We start from the raw sequence: 17,641 nt of genomic DNA, 5'->3' as shown, positions 1-17,641 counted from the left end.
GCCTTTGGGGATCCTACATACAACTGAGTAGCAAAAATAGAGCGGTATACATATTTTCCGCCATAACCGGAAGGCCCTGTGAATGCTAGGTTTTCCACTGGGCATGAAAGCCGCTGCAGTGCAGATACGAAGAGCCTTGGAAGGATGGATTCAAAAGATAAAACATACACACGCATCATGAGGCCTACTCATCTCAATGCGCATGCTCTGAACATTTTTTAGAGCGTTAGCTCTTAGCACGTTCCCCAGTTTTGCGCCGCTGGCACCAGCACAGACCACCTACTACAACGGGTTATCTTGGCAGCATGCCAAATGTAGTGGCACAGGGCATATCTTCACATTACACACTCGCAACTGTCCTGCAAGTTTTTTTCTCCCTATCACAGAGGCGGGAACAGGCAGCAATGCAAAGCTGTGCCAACCACAGCTAAAACATTCCCACACTGAACAACAGTAAAAGCATGTCACATTGAAGCCTACCACTCTAGGCTTCAATGTAGGTCAGTCTAGGTGTTACACTGAATCAAAGTCCTGGGAATATCAGTAAGGGATGACTTTTGAGCATTTTTAGTTCTCTGACTGGAAAAAAGGCCCACATACCCATCACAGAGACAAGCTCATAAGAATCTTCCTCTTGAGCTGGTCGTACGGCTTGGTCACTGGAGCAGCCACTGTCTGGTGCGGCCTCCTCAGATGGAATGGTCGAGGGCAAGACTGGAGGAGTGGGAGGGCGAGGTGGTGGCTTGAATACCTCATCCTTCAGGCGCGGCAGAAAACTGTCAATGCGGTCCCATGTGACAGTCCAGAGCTGGGTGTAGCCAGACGATGAGTTCTCAAGCTCCTCCCCAGCAGCTTGAAAAACTCCTGCTGTGTCCATAACCAGCAGCATGTTCTTGAGGGACTCTGGTATAGCTTCACTCTACCAAAGCAAAGAAGACAAGGCAGAGGCCACCTTAAGAGAGGCACAAACACATTTCACAGCCACAAAACAAACAAAAATTTTCATGCATATGTAAAAACAACCGCATGAATAAACATGTTGCAAATATTTCATTTTAGCTGTTGACCCTTGATGCTCAGCAGTAACTTATCAGCATTGCTTCCTTTGTCTTAAGTTTATATGATACAAAAGGTATTGCACCATTCTGTACTACACAGCACTAAAAAGATATGTACACTGAAATCTGTGCATTATGTGTAGGACTGCCATGAACAGGCATTCTTCCAGCAGCAATGTGCAGTAGAATCATGCTAAAGAACAGTGGCGATCCCTTTGACAGAGTGTGTGCGTCAAAAGATAACTGAAAGTGACTTCTAGTTACAAGCACACCACTAATACTGACTACTTACCAGAAGGTCGCTGTCCTCAGCATGCATGTACTTGTCCATAAAATCCAAGATTGTCAACCACAAGGCAGTAAAGGTAGGCAACGACAGCAATGGATTCAGATGTTGCAAAAACACCTAGATGCAAGAATAAGAAAGATACAGTAAACAATTTCAATGACAATAATTACACTATCTTCATGTGAGAGAAAAAGAAAGCTCTTCATTGAAGAGCAAAGACATCAGCTAATGTGTTCAGAACTGTCAACATGTTAGAGAGGAGCCTAGGAGACAGACAGTGGGGAAGCAAGAAATTAAAAAAAAGAAATGCTTAAAAGAATTTAAATGGTGGCTACAAAATTTTGAAGTACATAAGCTTTTTGAGATTCTGATACAGATAATGTAGTTTTTAAAAAAAGTAGAGGTTTATGAATACTCGAAACTTCAAGTAGTTTCTCAATAGTATTTGCTATTTGATTCAATTCACACCGTACTTTTACTGTGTCAACCTTCTAAACATTACGAATTTCTCGGTCATCTAAACTGAAAGCGGAGTACTGCGAAAAATGGTATCTTGCACTTGACACAAGAATTAACTTTCTCTTTTCTCATAGAATCGACTTCCAGCCCGCGAAAAAAGTCCGTGGGCAGCAATGCTAGGCCTCATATAGGTTTATGGTTAATGGTGATTTAACATCCCAAAGCGACTCAGGCTGTGAGGGACATCGAAGTGGAGGGCTCCAGAAATTTTGACCACCAGGGGTTCTTTAACGTGCACTGACATTGCACAGTACACAGGCCTCTAGAACTTCGCCTCCGTCGAAATGTGACCGCCGCGGCCGGGATGGAACCTAAGTCTTTTGGGTCAGTAGCCGAGCGCCATAACCACTGATAAAAACAATGCACTGACAACCATTGAGTGCCGCCACGGTGCAGCCGCTGTGAGCTTGGAGGTCAAAAATCGAAGTGCAGCACCACACAGTACGCCATTTCATCATGCCACAATGCAGTCGACAACAGGCTGTGCACCTGACTGGCAGTGATCCTCTCATTTCAGATCACAACGATAAGAGATGCTGTGCGCATGGAAGTGGCCCGGCATGTGGAGGCTAGTGGAAGGGGCTAAGGTGCAGGCCACCTGCTGCTGCAGTTGTTTTGCAGCAACCACTTTCATCAATCCCAATTTTCGCCAGTTAGAATTTAGGAACTGCGTGTGTTAGGCCAAAGAGGGCAAGAAAAAGTTGATAGAAACATCGGGCTTGAAGGCAGTCAGCGTAACCACAGGCAACAGAGGCACATGGGAAAGAAGGGAGCTGCCTCACGTAAATGGCACAACCCAATCTTCCGGGTGCAAGGCAGCCTCACAAACAGTGACCTCATGGCATCTCCTCTAATTTGTCCTTCCTCCATTGCCAGCAACTACCCAGCTTGTAGCAAACACTTGCCTTGCATAGAAGTGTAGCACCTCTCATTCTGGTTTCTTCCATTCCAACAGGGTCGTTGGGGCTCACATTCTCCATCAGCTTGGACAAGAGAGGAAAGAGAACCTAACAAAAAAAAAACAGGCATGCCATAATGTAAAACTAACATGCATAGAGAGCAGACAGGAGAGAACAATTTCATAGATCTCTAAGGCAGCACACTTCGGTGAAAACAGCAAATTGTCTTTAGCTCTCCACCTGACAGTTTTCAATTTACAAACACTAGCTGAAATCCCAATAACAGTTGTTAGATCACATGTTTTTAGCTATGCAGCTTGATATGTTAATCAACGCTACCTACCTCTCAGCTACTATCACCATACACAGGACATGCAGTTTTCCTGTGTGGCAGGTCATTAAGGAGGAGATACGATCGCATCTGAACAGACCCATCACCGGGAAGCGGCGCAACCTCACTATTGTGGAATACAACTGCAGAATTTCAAGTGATTACTGAAAAAAAAAAAAAAAAACAAGAAAAAAAACATGCTAGTCTTGCAGCTAGCAAATCAGTACCAAATTAGAATATTAAATTTGGAGCAATGCTGGGATGCTATGAAAACTGTCACTGCTGTGTACTATACTGCCAAGCATATGCCTAGCATACTACTACAAGCCCAGATGCTGTCAGTACTAACACTTTCTGCAAAACTCTGACAATTCAATGACAGTTCTGCCATGTTTTGAGCAAGAAAAGCTTTCCAGGAAGTCACTTGCAGTATCAACGCTCACGACTTGCACATAATGCAGCATTATACAGCCTGGCAGCAGAATCTGAAGAACATTATGGCACACAATTTAAGCTTATCAAAAATCTGATGCAAATGAATAGGCTCCATTAAGTTGCAACTAATTCGTCTACATGCTTCTAATAACTTCTGCCGACTGTGGAACAAATCACTGACTGGTGCATGCAAGACTTATGGTCTACAATGCAACAGATAGCTAAAACACCACAAAGAGGAGTTCAAGTAGCATGCCAAACAGGAGCACAGTGTGCAGTTTCATGAGTGAACTGTGTCAGCAATCAGCACTTAAGTAGCATACTTGCACACGAGCGGCATTTGCAAGAAGCTATATTTACTGTACAATACAGCCAATGATTTCTTTTGTTTTAAGAGTGATGTAAGCATGTTCTCCTGCACACCTTGGCTTGATAACACCATGACAACTATGTTCTACCACTTGGTTATGGGACACAACAATGTACCCCCTTTGCCAAAAGTAACTGAACATTAGGTTTTTGCTTCTCAACCGTATAACGGAGCCTTTAGGGCACCCCTAAAGACCGAAAGGTGTCAAAACATGAAGACAAGGGTTCACCTTACTTTACATAGATTCAGAAATGAAGGGCTGCAATAGGTGCTTTGCTAAGAGGCTAAGAAACAAACCACAGTAGCTCGATTACTTTTAGCAAAGACTGTACCTTGAAGCCCTCCAGAAATATAGCAACGGAAATACAGCAATGCTAGGCCAATTCTACTTGGAGAGCACATCACATGATGCAAGTGGTACTACATCATTGAAGAAGCAGAAAAAAAACTGTGAGGTCTCATAGATAATGTGAATGCTGGTCCTTTATAAAAAAAGAAAATGTGTGTACTCATGTGTTCATGCTTCAAGATGACAGCTGGCACTAGCTGACTACTCTACATACCATGCTTGAGCAAATATGAAGAACAATGGACTCCTTCTGTTCTTTGCTGTTGGGCTCTGATAAGCAGATGGTGCATCTGACTGCACCCCAGTGTAGCTCAAGAGCAGCAGCACACAATTTACAATGGCTACTGCCACTCCTGTGCATGCAGTGAGATGGCCTGGTCACCAGGATTTATCACAAGTAGAATGAGGCAGCCTACGCACTTGTCTATTTTTATAAAGGACACAATGTACAGCCATGGCCATAATAATATGGAGCATGCTTCAGCAACCAAACTGCTTTCATGCCTTACATAGCAAAAATTAGGGGGTACTTAATACATATTCCAGCAAATGCCAAATGTGCACTAGTGTATAAACCTACGAAACCATCATATTTTATCAATGGAATGAGTGAAAAACGCATGAGATAACAAAGCATGCTTTGTATTATTTTGGCTGTGCCTGTACACTGTGGCTTTACAATTAGTCACATTTTCACTACTGCACACAAAACATCAGAAAACTATTAGACTATTAGAAAATTAGAGACTATTACAAACTATTAGAAAACTTGCCACTATGCATGTGCGAATAGTGGTTTTTTGGTTCAAAGCGAACTCGAAGCGAATAGTAGTAATTTCTTCAAATAATTTCGAACCGAATACTTCTCGAACACAAAAAAAGGTTAATGGCGCAATAGGCATTTCTGAAATCATGTATATTATGAACACACAAGGCCTCTACATGAAAAAAAAAAGAGAGAGAGAGAGAGAGAGAGAATGCATTGAAGCAGTGTCATGCCTAGTGAATCTGAGTAGAGTTTCTGCAAAAATGGCCACTGGAAACTGGGGGAGCCAACCTACATGTTGTGCCAACGTATCTGGGGCACAACATGCTGTTTTTAATTGCGACTGCATCATTATGCAGCTGTTGCTTTTAAGTGGCGACTGGCCCACTTAAGTGGCCCAGTGCCACCCCGCATCAGGCATCGGAAAAGGGAACCAATCTCCATGTGTCTAGTGCAAGCTCCCCTTTGAGCTTGCATTGTCGTGCTTGTTTAGCGAATTTCACGTGGAGAAGAGCGGCTGTGGCAGCTCCAGTCAGCTCAGACTCGTTCCACGAAAGTCAAGAGAGCCGTGCGTCCTCTGATTAGATATATTCAGCATAGCGCGATCCGTTTCCGCGAAGTGCCACTGCACATGCGCAGATCGCCCTGAGGACGCCACACGACGCCAAGCGCCGGACAGCTGTCTGCATGCCTGCTCCGTCAGAACCAATAAGTGCGTGTACACTGGCGGCGCATGGAAGCAGATCGCACTACGCTAAATGTCTCTAATGATGCATGTCACTGTGCCGGTTACGGCGTGTGCGTACCGCGGGTAGCGCGGCCATCTGGCAGGCATAGATCTAGGCGCTGCTCTTCCGCCTGCTCGCGTCTGTTGCTGCAAGCATGTGTAGACCTGCTCTGGCATACACACGCAAACGCAGTCCCATGGCGCGATGTCAGGGCTTTACTTTGGAAATGCACATTGTGGTGCCATCCTGGAGCAGGTAGGCTGAACCGAAACAATACGCTGCAAGTTCCAGACACATTATTCACTCGAGACGAATACTTCGAGATTTCGAATACCAAACATTCGGATCAAATCAAATATTGAATAATTTACTATTTGACCGAATATTCGCACATGCCTACTTGTCACAACTAACTCTTCTCATTAAACAAATGCACCATAGATAGCTAGTCCTATGTGGTACTCCCCGTCGCGCAGTAGATTTGAAACAAGAAAATAATTACCACCAACACCCACCAAAGACTTGAGGAATGCGTACTGCTTTCTTCTGAAGCTGTGTGGCTGCACTCAGATGGATGTTAGTGGTAATTATTTCCACCAGTTGAGAGTATATCGCATGCAATTTAGGACAATTCCAACATGAGCAGAAGCACACCTTGTTGAAACAAGCTTCCCATTCAGCAGCTGATAATGCCTGAAGGTCATGGACCAGCAGAGCGCGCTGCAGGTAGGTCAGTGCCGACGTGCGGATGTTTCGTCGTGTATCACAGCAGAGACGAGCAATGCCTAAAAACACAAAAAGCACATGCCAGATATATTCAAGCAGCCCAAGCCAAATAAGCATTAAAGACAAAAACTGCACCCAAACTGTAACGTAAAACATTTGCAATCAAGCAAAATCAAACTAAGAACAAACGCTGAAGACATATGTTAGGCACAATATGTGCATTAAGGCTCTGTGGACTACATGAATTGGACTGGACAAAAAGGCAAATGACCTTGCAGAAGTGGACACCAGCACAGGTTCCAAAGAGTTGGCTGCTGACTGCCTCTTGCCAGCCGGCTCAGATCTCCTGAAACTGGCAGGCCAGTAGAAGATAGAACAAGTTCAGGAACCAGGTCATTTGGCTGCAGTATTGATGCTGCCCTTGTGTGCAAAGTATGCATGAGGTCCAGAAGCTGGAAAGAGCCAACACAACAGAATACCTTAATAAACCAACGCCCATTATTATTCAAGGGCAACTACATCGGTTTTAGAATTTGACGAGCTTAAAGGGGTCGAATAAGTGAAGCTTGCATGTAAAGCATGCGAAGTCCTTTTGGGCAAGCATCTAAAATGGTGATGTAATCACCGATTAAAATCACAATGGCCTTCAAGCTTTTCCACAGTGCTTTTCTACAGTATCGGTACATTTTCAACACATAAACGCTTGCTCTGAAGGAAGAAAACCAATGCCACCAAAGGCAAAGCCTGCCAAGCACTGTTTGGCAGCATCCAATGATGTACGGCAGGGTGTGGTTGAGCAGAAATTCGAAATCTTACCATCCACCATGTCACACCAAGCTTCTCCTCACTTCTGTGTTGGTGTGAGAAAAAGCCTGAAATCTAACTTGATTATGTCACCATTTATGTTGCAAACAAACTTAGCATGCTTTCCTACTGCCTATATAGGGTTGAATCCTTGAATATGGCGGAATTCTCAAAGTGGTGCAGCTGCCCTTTAAGCAACTCAATGCATAAAAACATGAGTCACTTCGAGAAAGCACTTCTGATACTCAATGTTCCAGAAATACAGTTTTGTATCCAAACACTTCAAAGAAATCATCAGAACTTACACCAGCTATTTTAGAACATTTCGAACATCTGGCACAACTGATTATGGCAGACACCAACAGATACCAACATACAGCATGTGTCAGCATCAAAGGTGGATTTATGGGCAAATCTTGGAGGGGTTGGTCTCGTGTACAGCACTCATTTTAACTTTATTTGCACAAAGAAGAGTGAGGGGTTAGCGTGTTCTTCAACAAAAAATTTCTCACTAAATCCTAAACCCTGCCTAAATCTGCCCCTGGTAAGCATGTTTAGGCAGTAAAATATAGCCCATTAATGACTGAATATTCAATAAAAATTGGCTATGAACATGTGGTGGGTAGTATGGCGTCAACTACACTACAGAAATGTACAAAATGTAGCAATGTAGATCAAATAAAAAATTCCTTACCAGCAATTTAAACAAAAGAAAAGTGGGAAATTTGTTGAGGGTTTTGCATAATGAACCGAGCAAAAGGACCAGGATAAGGAGACAGGTCATGTGTACGCTTCCTTCCTCGTCCTGGTCCTTGTATGCTGTTCATTATGCTAAATTTTAAAAAAGGCAGGTAATTTAATTGAACATTATGTGCCCATTATTTAACGGAAAGTTTGTGATTAGTGACTACACACAACCAACATATATGGCTCTAAACTCCTTCGGGCTCCAAGTTTGTCTGAACTGTAAGAGAACTACCCAAAATTAATAACCAAGACTGACATTAGAGCAGAACCTCGTTAATACGTTTTATAAAAATGCGGAGAAAAGACGTAGGTATTGTCCGGAAAAACGTATGACCTAAACCACAAGGATTTTGAAAAATGTGACTCAAAAATGAAGTTGAAAGGCATTTAATGACACTTTTATTTTCTACATAAAAAAAGGGAGGGCAGGTCAGCATTTGGCACAAGATCTGAAGAGCGTTCCTCGCACTTATCAACGTCTATCTGCATTTGTTTGTTTGTTGTGTTTTGTGGGGTTTAACGTCCCAAAGCGACTGAGGCTATGAGAGACGCCGTAGTGGAGGGCTCCGGAGTTCTATCTGCATTTGTGTTGTCCTTAGCATGAATGAAAATTCTCAATTTATCCCGTCAGGTGACAGTAAGGACAAATTATCTGAGATCTCATCAGTGAAAATTGGTTTTTGAGGAAAGTAAATGCCGCAGTAATTGTCTCAAATCTGGGTGGACACTTGAACCGTGCCATAAGGGAAAGGAGGAAGGTGGGAGTGAAAGAGTGCCATAGTAGAGCACCTTCAGTGTCACCACAGTCATTTTCAGATGCTTTGCTCCATCACACACACTGCGGTGCAGTCATTCTGGCAGCTGACAGCCACTCTGCTTCTGCTCGTCGCATCGTGTGCCCCCGGCTCTGCCCTCTTGTATGTTCGCGCATCATTGCGGAGAAGCTGTCCTGGTAGCTGACCGCCTTTGCACCGCTCGGCCCATACATTGTTAGCGCAGCTTCGGTTGGTCAATAAACATATCTTATGATCACAATTTGGTGAAATTATGAACTTATTTACAGAAAAATCATATCATCCGGGAACGTACTAACCAGAAGAAAAACAGTAACTCTATGGGACATTTCTATTATTCACAATTTTGAGTGTATGAACCGGGAAATCGTATTAATTCTGATTACCCAACCCATGTGTAAGAATGCCTCAGTTTAGTCACTTTCTTACCTTTTATACCAGGTGCTCTTTTCTCAGTGAACTATGCCACACAGGAGGAAACAGAAGGGCTGTATTAAATAAGCATGCTACTTCAGCTATACAGCTTTGAAATAAATAAGGACAAAAAGAGGCCACCCAAAACTTTCAAAAGTTGTTATGAAACTGAGGTGAATTTAAACTAGTTTATGGGGTTTAAAGTCCCAAAGCTACTCAGGCTAAGAGGGACCCTGCAGTGGGTGCATTAATGTGCACTGACATCGCACAGTACACAGGTCTCTAGAATTTCGCCTCCATCGAAATTCGACCGCCATGGCAGAGATTGAACCCGCGGTCTTTCGGGTCAGCAGCTGAGCACCATAACCACTGAGCCACCATGGCGGCCCAGGAATTTAAACTATAATGCACGAGTCATCTCAAGCTGACAAAGCAACAAAAAAAAAAAAACTAGGCAATTCTGGGGCAACTCTGACAAGGGATCAATAAATACCAAATGACAATAAAGATGATTTAATTTTAATGGCACAAGGCCAGCTTGGTCAAAAGGCATCATGGCTAACATGCTTGGCCTGCATGAGGTGGGACCAAAGACCCATTTTCCCATGCTTTTCACCACCGAGAAGCCAAGCACCAGCAGGCCAGGGGAAAGCTTGTACCCACTGAAAAGCCAGTGGGCACCCAGCAGCACTGGGTATAAAACCTCATGTCTCTCGCATACGAGGCAGATCCTCAAACCACTCATGCTAAAGAAATGCCAAGCTTTATACCTTATAAAAACCAGTATCTAGAAATTCACTCTCGCAGAAGGAATTTTTACACAGAAACTAACCTGAAGTGACACATGCTGATACTCAGAAGGTGCTCCCTCCAAGCGGTCCTCATCATCAGCCTCATAACCAAGACTGTGCTGCTGGCTCCTGCGGTGCAGGGCCTCTTCCCTGCGCCTCGCCTGCCCCTTGGTCATTCGTTTGGTCTCTCGCGGCTTCGCGTTTCTCTTTGCCCAGTTGTTTCCTGTGACGGAAACAGCACACAGACGCATTTACTCAAACATTCAATGTACCTGCCACACAGACTCAAGAAAAGAAACAACAATTTCCCCAGTATGAAATTAAATATAGAACACACAGTCTGTGGAGAATCACTTAAAAAAAGAGAAAACAGCTACACATGTGAAGAGCAGTGTCAGGGCCAATTATGCAAAATTGAAAGAAGAAAAAAAAAAGCCAGTCAGGAGCCATGGAGATGACAAGAATAAGTGCTGAAAAACCACTCTACACTGAACTTCATTCCTGTAATATGCTAATATAAGCATACTAGCTTTTAAAAGCAACACAATGCCACATGCCTGTTCTGTACCTTTGCAGTTTTAACAGTTTTAACTGTGGCAGAAACGTGGCACTGGAGCAAAAGGCCGCCGGCGTTCACTCGGTTCATTGGCATTGGCATTGATAATGTTGTAGACTCTGCTGATTTTGGAAAAAGGAAGGGCCATAAGTGACTCCTTGGATAAGTGGACACCTCAATCACACTTTGAGGTACGTGGTGATGGTGCCCACCTGAAAAAACCATGCTTTCATACAATATTTCATGCTTAGCAATGCTAAACCATCAGCCAATTTTTTTCTGTTTTCTGTTCTCCCCCGACTATGAGCACCACAAATGTGTCCAGCTGGCTTAGCTTTGCTGTACAGAACCTGAAATCATGATTGTTTTTGTCTTGTTTTTTTTAATCTGCCCATCTCAGTTCTACTACGCAGCCGTTACCCTCCATGAGCAGGTGCACCACACGTCTTTCTGTTCGCCGCAAGTGACACACACAAGACGCATATACCTGATTATGTCCAATTTCTAAGCCATGTAAAAGAGTGCTGCGATGCTGTCTAAGGCTGCGTCAATGCTGTATCTCAACAAGACGGCTCGCGAAGAGAATCAAAAGCAGTAACCTGAGCTGCAACGCAAGCGGGACCCCCCCCTTCCACGCAGTCTCGCGATGCCTGAAGACAAAGTGCCGGTTGTGGAATCCCGACCCAAACATAGCGTTCACAACAACACGAATACCACTTAACGTTTGCGGATCACTTTTGCCAAACTTCAAGCCCTGTGATGGGCTCAAACACTGTCGCAAACTGAAGACGCGAAAACGAAACCATGCCGCAAGATGCCGAAGTGCACGGTGCAGTTGCACAGACCGACTACGAGCCCGGCGTTTCTATTGTATGCCTTTTTCTTTTCCTCTCTGACCCAAAATATCCAGCTTCTAGATTCTAACTTAGAAAAAATTGAGAATGATTAGAGAGGTCACCACGAAACAAGCGCAGCAGCGCACATGGACCGCAACTTCACCCCTTCTGCTATCCCGCATAAGCTGAGCCTGTCTCTTATTGCAGTGATCTAAAATGAGAAGATCGCTGTCAGTCAAGTTCACAGCTAGCTGTCAAATGCATCGTAGCACAATGCAGTGAAGTGCAAGATGGAAATGCCGCGAATTTAGATCAGCAAGAAATTCGTAATTTCTGATGCTTTTAGAGTCTCAAATATTTAAAACAGTGAAAGTGCAATGCAAATCGAATAGTAAACAATATTTTAAAACAATTTGAAGATTTGAATATTCACGTACCCCCTACGTGTTTGCCTAGACGGTGAGTGCCGTGCGGTTGCTCCGTAAGTACCGCTGATGGAATCACTGTAGTTCATGACTGTTGCGAAATTTTGTCTTAACCGAAGAACATATGAAATGAAAACAGTTAGTCTTACGCGGTTACTTTTACGTCGAGTCTATGGGAAACGAGCCAAATTTTCTCACATTGTTCGTCTTATCAGTGAATTTACCTTGACTGAGTGCACAGATTGCTTTTAAAAACACTGCAATGCAACAGACACATTCACAAAAATAGTCCTCTAAATTTCACGAAATAAGCAGCTAGAAGACAGATGCACACCGCTCAATTACTAGGCAGACTACTGCTGCAGAGGACCTACCTCCATGCAGACTAGCCTCGACAAAAACACGTATGCACTGGATGCAGCCGTGCAGGTTGCTTGGAGTGATGTGGGCCAGATCACGCACCAGAAAGGCCAAGCACTCGCAGCACTTGGCCAAAGCAAATGGGTCATGGGGGAGTAAATCACAGGCCAGGCTGATGGAGAACTGGTTCACGGGGGCAGCGCTCTGGCTGCGCTCTTCTTCGGCACCCCCACCGCTGACCTGCCACAGGACAGCAATGCAAGCCAGAAGTCAGGAAAACTGGGCCAGAAGCTACCATCAATCTCAGAATTTCCAAATGTTTATTTATACATGTTCCCAGGCAAGCTTTGTACGAACTTCACTATGAGAGACATGCGCTTTATTGCAGTTAAACAATACAGACTTAGATTTCAATACACACAAAAATGTGCAGGCTGACAGGAGAACTCATGGTATTGATAGACAACAATCAAAAAGCTGAGGAATGTTTCCTCCACAATGTACCATATATTGCCGCCTATAAGTCAACCTTTGTTTACAAAAATTACCATGCGAAATGTGGGGGCTGATCCTATATGCACAGCCGATCTATTTGCAGGTTTGGTTTATGGGGGTTTAATGTCCCAAAGCAACTCAGGCTATGAGGGATGCCGTAGAGAAGGGCTCCGGAAATTTCGACCACCTGGCGCTCTTTAACGTGCACTGACATCGCACAGTACACGGGTCCATAGAATTTTGCCTCCATCGAAATTCGGCTGCCGCAGCCAGGATCGAACCCGCGTGTTTAGGGTCAGCAGCCGAGCACCATAATCCCTGAGCCACCGCAGCGGCCGCATTGCATACTTTGCTAATTCGTGAATTCATGACACTGGGAATTAAAGGGCTTAATCCCTACATTACATGTTGAGCAAGGTCCGTGCCATGAGTCAGTGGCATAAGTAATGAAATGTTCTTTATCAACTGTGTGAGTGCCTGCGGTGACAATAAGAAATGCAATTCTGTTTTCTCTTTGCAGCACACAAACAGGGAAGTGCTGCATTCCTGAAGCTGTTCTCAAAAGTGGCCATTGCTGATGCAAGTTTACATGTACAGCTACGGTCAAAAGTCTTCAGGCCCCATAGTCTGCTTTTCAGCCATGTAGTTGGCCACTTATGGTTCCCCTTAATTTCTAAATGACTGTAGACTAAGGAGGACTGTCACCATCCCCTTTCAAACAGTGTGTTCTTTAGGGGCGCCATAAATGCTCTAGTATGCGGTTCAAAAAAAAAAACATGTGGCTCAGACTCTTGACCAAGGCTGTACCTGGCGTATCTGCACAAAGGCCAGAGTTCCTACTAGCAGATAGATGGCCCTAAGGCTTCCATCACAAATTTAAACATACGCTTTAAAAACACACACACTGGCAAACACCATTGTTTAGCATTCTGCGTTATCTTTCCACAATCCAGACATAATGAAACAATGTACAAAGTTATTACTAGTTTGTGCCAGCTTTATCAAAACCAGTGATAGCGACACTTTTACCATAATCCACGGCCTTTTTGCTTAGCAGGCGATAACGAATCATCAAGCAGAGAATGGAAGAAGAAACTCTACAAGCTACTCTCACAATATTTACGATTGCAGACAACACTTTTTTGCTTGTGAACAACATTACTGTTACTTTTACCTTGAGTAAAGTACAGCACAGTGAAACAGAACATTTATCACTGTACTAGGTGCAAACATTGGGCCACACCCTGCAAAAGTCCTAAGCAGAATGCATTTTGTTAAAATAAAAAATAGAGCCACTGCACGTACACTGAATCCAAACAAGGATTCAGCAAAGCTGACATGGACAGCAAGATGATTAATATCTGTTTTGCCCAGCACAACAACTTGCAACAAAATAAACAATGACAGACATAAGAAGCGCATACTACCTAGGTCGATATGAAATCTGAAACTCAAATTACCTAATTACTACAGCTACTGCTACCAAAAACATTTAAAATTGTGTCTGCTAATCAGTCTAAGTTCTTTTACACTCATTACTGAACTTATAATCTGCAAGTGTTCACTTGCAGATTGTACAAAAAATCCCAGCGATGGCAAGAAAAATAGGGTGACGTCATCAAGCGGCCGCATGACGCACCCAGAAAGCCGAGCACCGCCACTTGACAATCCTATACATGTCATTCATCTATATACATTCCTTCACCACTGGCAGACCTCCATGTGACACCAGTTTTCCTAAAATTTGTACCAAAATTGTGCCACAACCGTTTGTCGTACAGAATTCTGGGTAGTGTCATCATTGCATATAGCCTACATGTGCTAGTCAAGTTGGAGGCTAGCTTGCGATAGGGATTCAAACCGATGACATACGCACCTTCATTTGTATGCCTTCCCAGACTTTTGTATCAAAACTGTGATGCAACTGTTCATCATACAGTGCTCTGTGGTGGTGTCATATGTGCGTGTGTATGGGCGGGTGAGCATCAATGCATCCAGGGACAGTACTGCTTTCGCATTCCCACGCGCAAGCAGTCTTAAGTGTCTCTACCAAATTTTTTTTCAGTTCACCTCAGCTTACAAAGTAATATTTCCCTGTAGGTCACAATATGAAAAAAAAAAAAAGCCTTCATAGATGGAAGCTGTGCCCAAATAAAATTAACCAGCGAGTCAATAAGATGAGGGTCCTTTTTTTTACAAACAGCCAGCTTCCTAATAGTTGCCCAAAGCCTGCACATTTCATTTTCATTTTAGAATGCATGACTGGCTTTCGTTCAATACAGCCTAGTTCCACAACTCAGTAAAGCAGATCAAAATTAAATGACTCTCCAACTTCGTCTACACTGATGCTTTTGAAAGTAGACCTCTCAAACACAAGAAAGCTATCATGCACAAAATAAGGATTAAAAATGACAAGCTGTCGAGTTAAAGGACATTATAGCTTAATGTGCCTGGTCTCACAATGGAAAAAAAAAACTCTCAGACTTTTCACCTTTTCATTACAGACTTTTTCACTCAAGACTCAAGACTTCACATGAATGGTTGTGCCCTGTCCTCGTGAGGGAATATGTTTCCAAGCACCCAAATTACAGATATATAGTAGCTCACCAATATCCAACCGCCGGCCGATGAGTCCATCGCACCCTTAGGACAATCATCTTGGCAGGAACTGGGTACACGAGCAGCATCCCCATTAGCTGACTGGTGCTGGTACAGCTCACTGTCCGACGTGTAACCACGGTCAATAGAGCCCTCCTGACGTCCATGAACTGCCCGTGACAGCTCACTGTCAGACTGGGCACCCACTGTAGAGAAATTCAAAAGGTACAACAGCCTTGAGAAAAACCTTACACCAGCAACTGTTTTGTGTCTGAACATCACGCTTCTTATCAAAAATTAATCATAAATTATGAGCATGCAGCAGAGCATAACATTAAAAAATATTTGACAGAAAGGGCAATAAAGTTACGCATGCTGTAGCAATAAAATCAGCAAACATTCCAACATAAAACCTGCAGAACACTGAGTAAATGAATATGTAAAGCCAGTAAAAAACCATGAGTTCAGACGCATATTCCTCTCAGAAGAAACAATATTTATTCAAGAGAGAATGGTGAACACACACTACAATTTCGTTATTCCAAAGCCTGTCACAAGGAATATTCAAATCAGGCAGGATTCCGAGCTAGCCTCCCCCCCCCAAAAGCATGTAACCATTATTTACATTACACAATGACCTAAAGTAGTCATACAGGGCACTGATTTTGTGGTTTCATGGCACCAAAGGTCTTTTATACAAGTAGGAAAACCAACACTTTAGAGCCATCGTACCTGCGCTCACAAAAGCTATGGAGGCCCATGAAATACATCAGAAGCAGCAACTTCGGTTGCAAAGTACACGGCACACCACTCCTGTCCCTTTTGAACTTCTATGGAATCCGGTGAAATGCTGTCCCACCTGGTGTATCTTTGACAAGCTGTAGAACACTTTGCTCTCGTGTAATGGTTTTGCCCCACTATAAACTCAACAATGAGTGCATGAAATGCTAGCACACTCCAACAAGAATTACTGCAGCGATGCTGGCAAACGTTTTTTGCCCTTGGCACAGTATCACCACTTGAATAATTTGAACATTAAATTTCACAGTTGCTAATTCTGCATGCACATTTTTATGATGCCACTCGACATAGTTCACAAGAGTGGTGGTTAACTTTGAAAATTCAACTTTGATATGCTATTAAATCACTATGCATAACTGTTCTACCCAAAATAGGCTTCTCACATTGCATTTCTTATGCTTAGCACAATATTTTCATTTGTCAAGAATGATTTTTTGCCAAGAAGTTATTTATCTACTGTCTGTTCAAGGAAAAAATTAATAATGTCTGAAACTAACACACCGCCCTCAAGAACAGCTGCATATTTTCAATATATGTGGACAACATAACCATTATTGAACCTGATGTTAATATTCAACATTTTGTACACTGTATAATAGTTAAGAAGACTGTAATGACCAGATGACCCTAAACATCAGCTCCGCATCAACAGCCAAGAGTGCCGATGGAGGTAAAATTCTAGAGGCCCGTGTACTGTGCAATGTCAGTGCATATTAAAAAACCCCTGGAGGTCGGAATTTCCACAGCCCGTCACTACGGCGTCCCTCATAGCCTGAGCCACTTTGGGACGTTAAACCCCAATAAACCCTAAACCTATTTATGCACCAGCAATGTAAAAACTTGGTTTCTTGAGGCACAAGTTCAAAATAGCACCAAACGATATAAAACACCTCGCATTTAAAATGTATGTCCAACCAAAAATTTTTATACTGGACCCCTTTTCCATTACAGACAAATACAAATGAGAAGTGCTACAAAGGCGTGCAGTTAATTTATTTTTTTTTAAAATAGAGATCAACCCAGTCCCCATTTAATATTAAGCATGTCAACAAAATTCTCTACCTGGAAATATAAGGGAAGGTAACAAGGATGGCATTTTGTAAGGCGCTCAAAACAAACTATACTGAAAATCAACATGCAACATTACATGAAACCTTTCCGTGTCACATATCCACGCATCGTCATGCTCAAATCTTGTTGATGTATTACATATCTACATATGAGCATTCTTTCTTTTTTCAAACGATAAATGGAGTGCCCTACCCAGTGCCATGTCCCGAAATGATTCCGTGAAAAAGTTTGAAGATGTACTAGAATCACTTCTGTTGACAGAGTAACTTCTTCATGTTTTGTCATCTGCTTCGTCCTGTTTAATTTTTTGGATATCACTGTTGTTATAGCTGTTGTCATATATGCTATGCTTGTTTTCTTTTGCACTGAAAATATTTTGATTTTGTCAGTGCTATTCAGCACTTCGTGCACTTTTTAAAAACTTCTTTGGTCTGTCATCTCTGACTTTTGAGCATTATTTTTTTGTCATTATACAGTAC

The 17,641-nt window shown here is 43.0% G+C and overlaps 1 protein-coding gene across 3 annotated transcripts in view; it reads right to left on the bottom strand.

The window, feature by feature from the left end:
• The window catches only part of garz (Sec7 domain-containing protein garz), a 59,648-nt gene that overhangs the window by 6,699 nt on the left and 35,308 nt on the right, over positions 1-17,641 (bottom strand). For all 3 annotated transcript variants that reach the window (XM_089581976.1, XM_089581977.1, XM_089581978.1), the window contains exons 25-32: positions 15,300-15,496; positions 12,212-12,437; positions 10,062-10,243; positions 6,742-6,922; positions 6,399-6,529; positions 2,772-2,873; positions 1,351-1,464; positions 601-919 (exon numbers count right to left, since the gene is read on the bottom strand). In XM_089581976.1, the coding sequence (XP_089438102.1) occupies positions 601-919; positions 1,351-1,464; positions 2,772-2,873; positions 6,399-6,529; positions 6,742-6,922; positions 10,062-10,243; positions 12,212-12,437; positions 15,300-15,496 (1,452 nt within the window). The remainder of the gene's footprint in view (positions 1-600; positions 920-1,350; positions 1,465-2,771; positions 2,874-6,398; positions 6,530-6,741; positions 6,923-10,061; positions 10,244-12,211; positions 12,438-15,299; positions 15,497-17,641) is intronic.

Source organism: Amblyomma mixtum, chromosome 3 (assembly GCF_055824585.1).
Source record: "Amblyomma mixtum isolate Tamu chromosome 3, ASM5582458v1, whole genome shotgun sequence".
NCBI classification, from domain to species: Eukaryota; Metazoa; Arthropoda; class Arachnida; order Ixodida; family Ixodidae; genus Amblyomma; species Amblyomma mixtum.
This window is presented reverse-complemented; position numbering and strand designations above follow the sequence as displayed.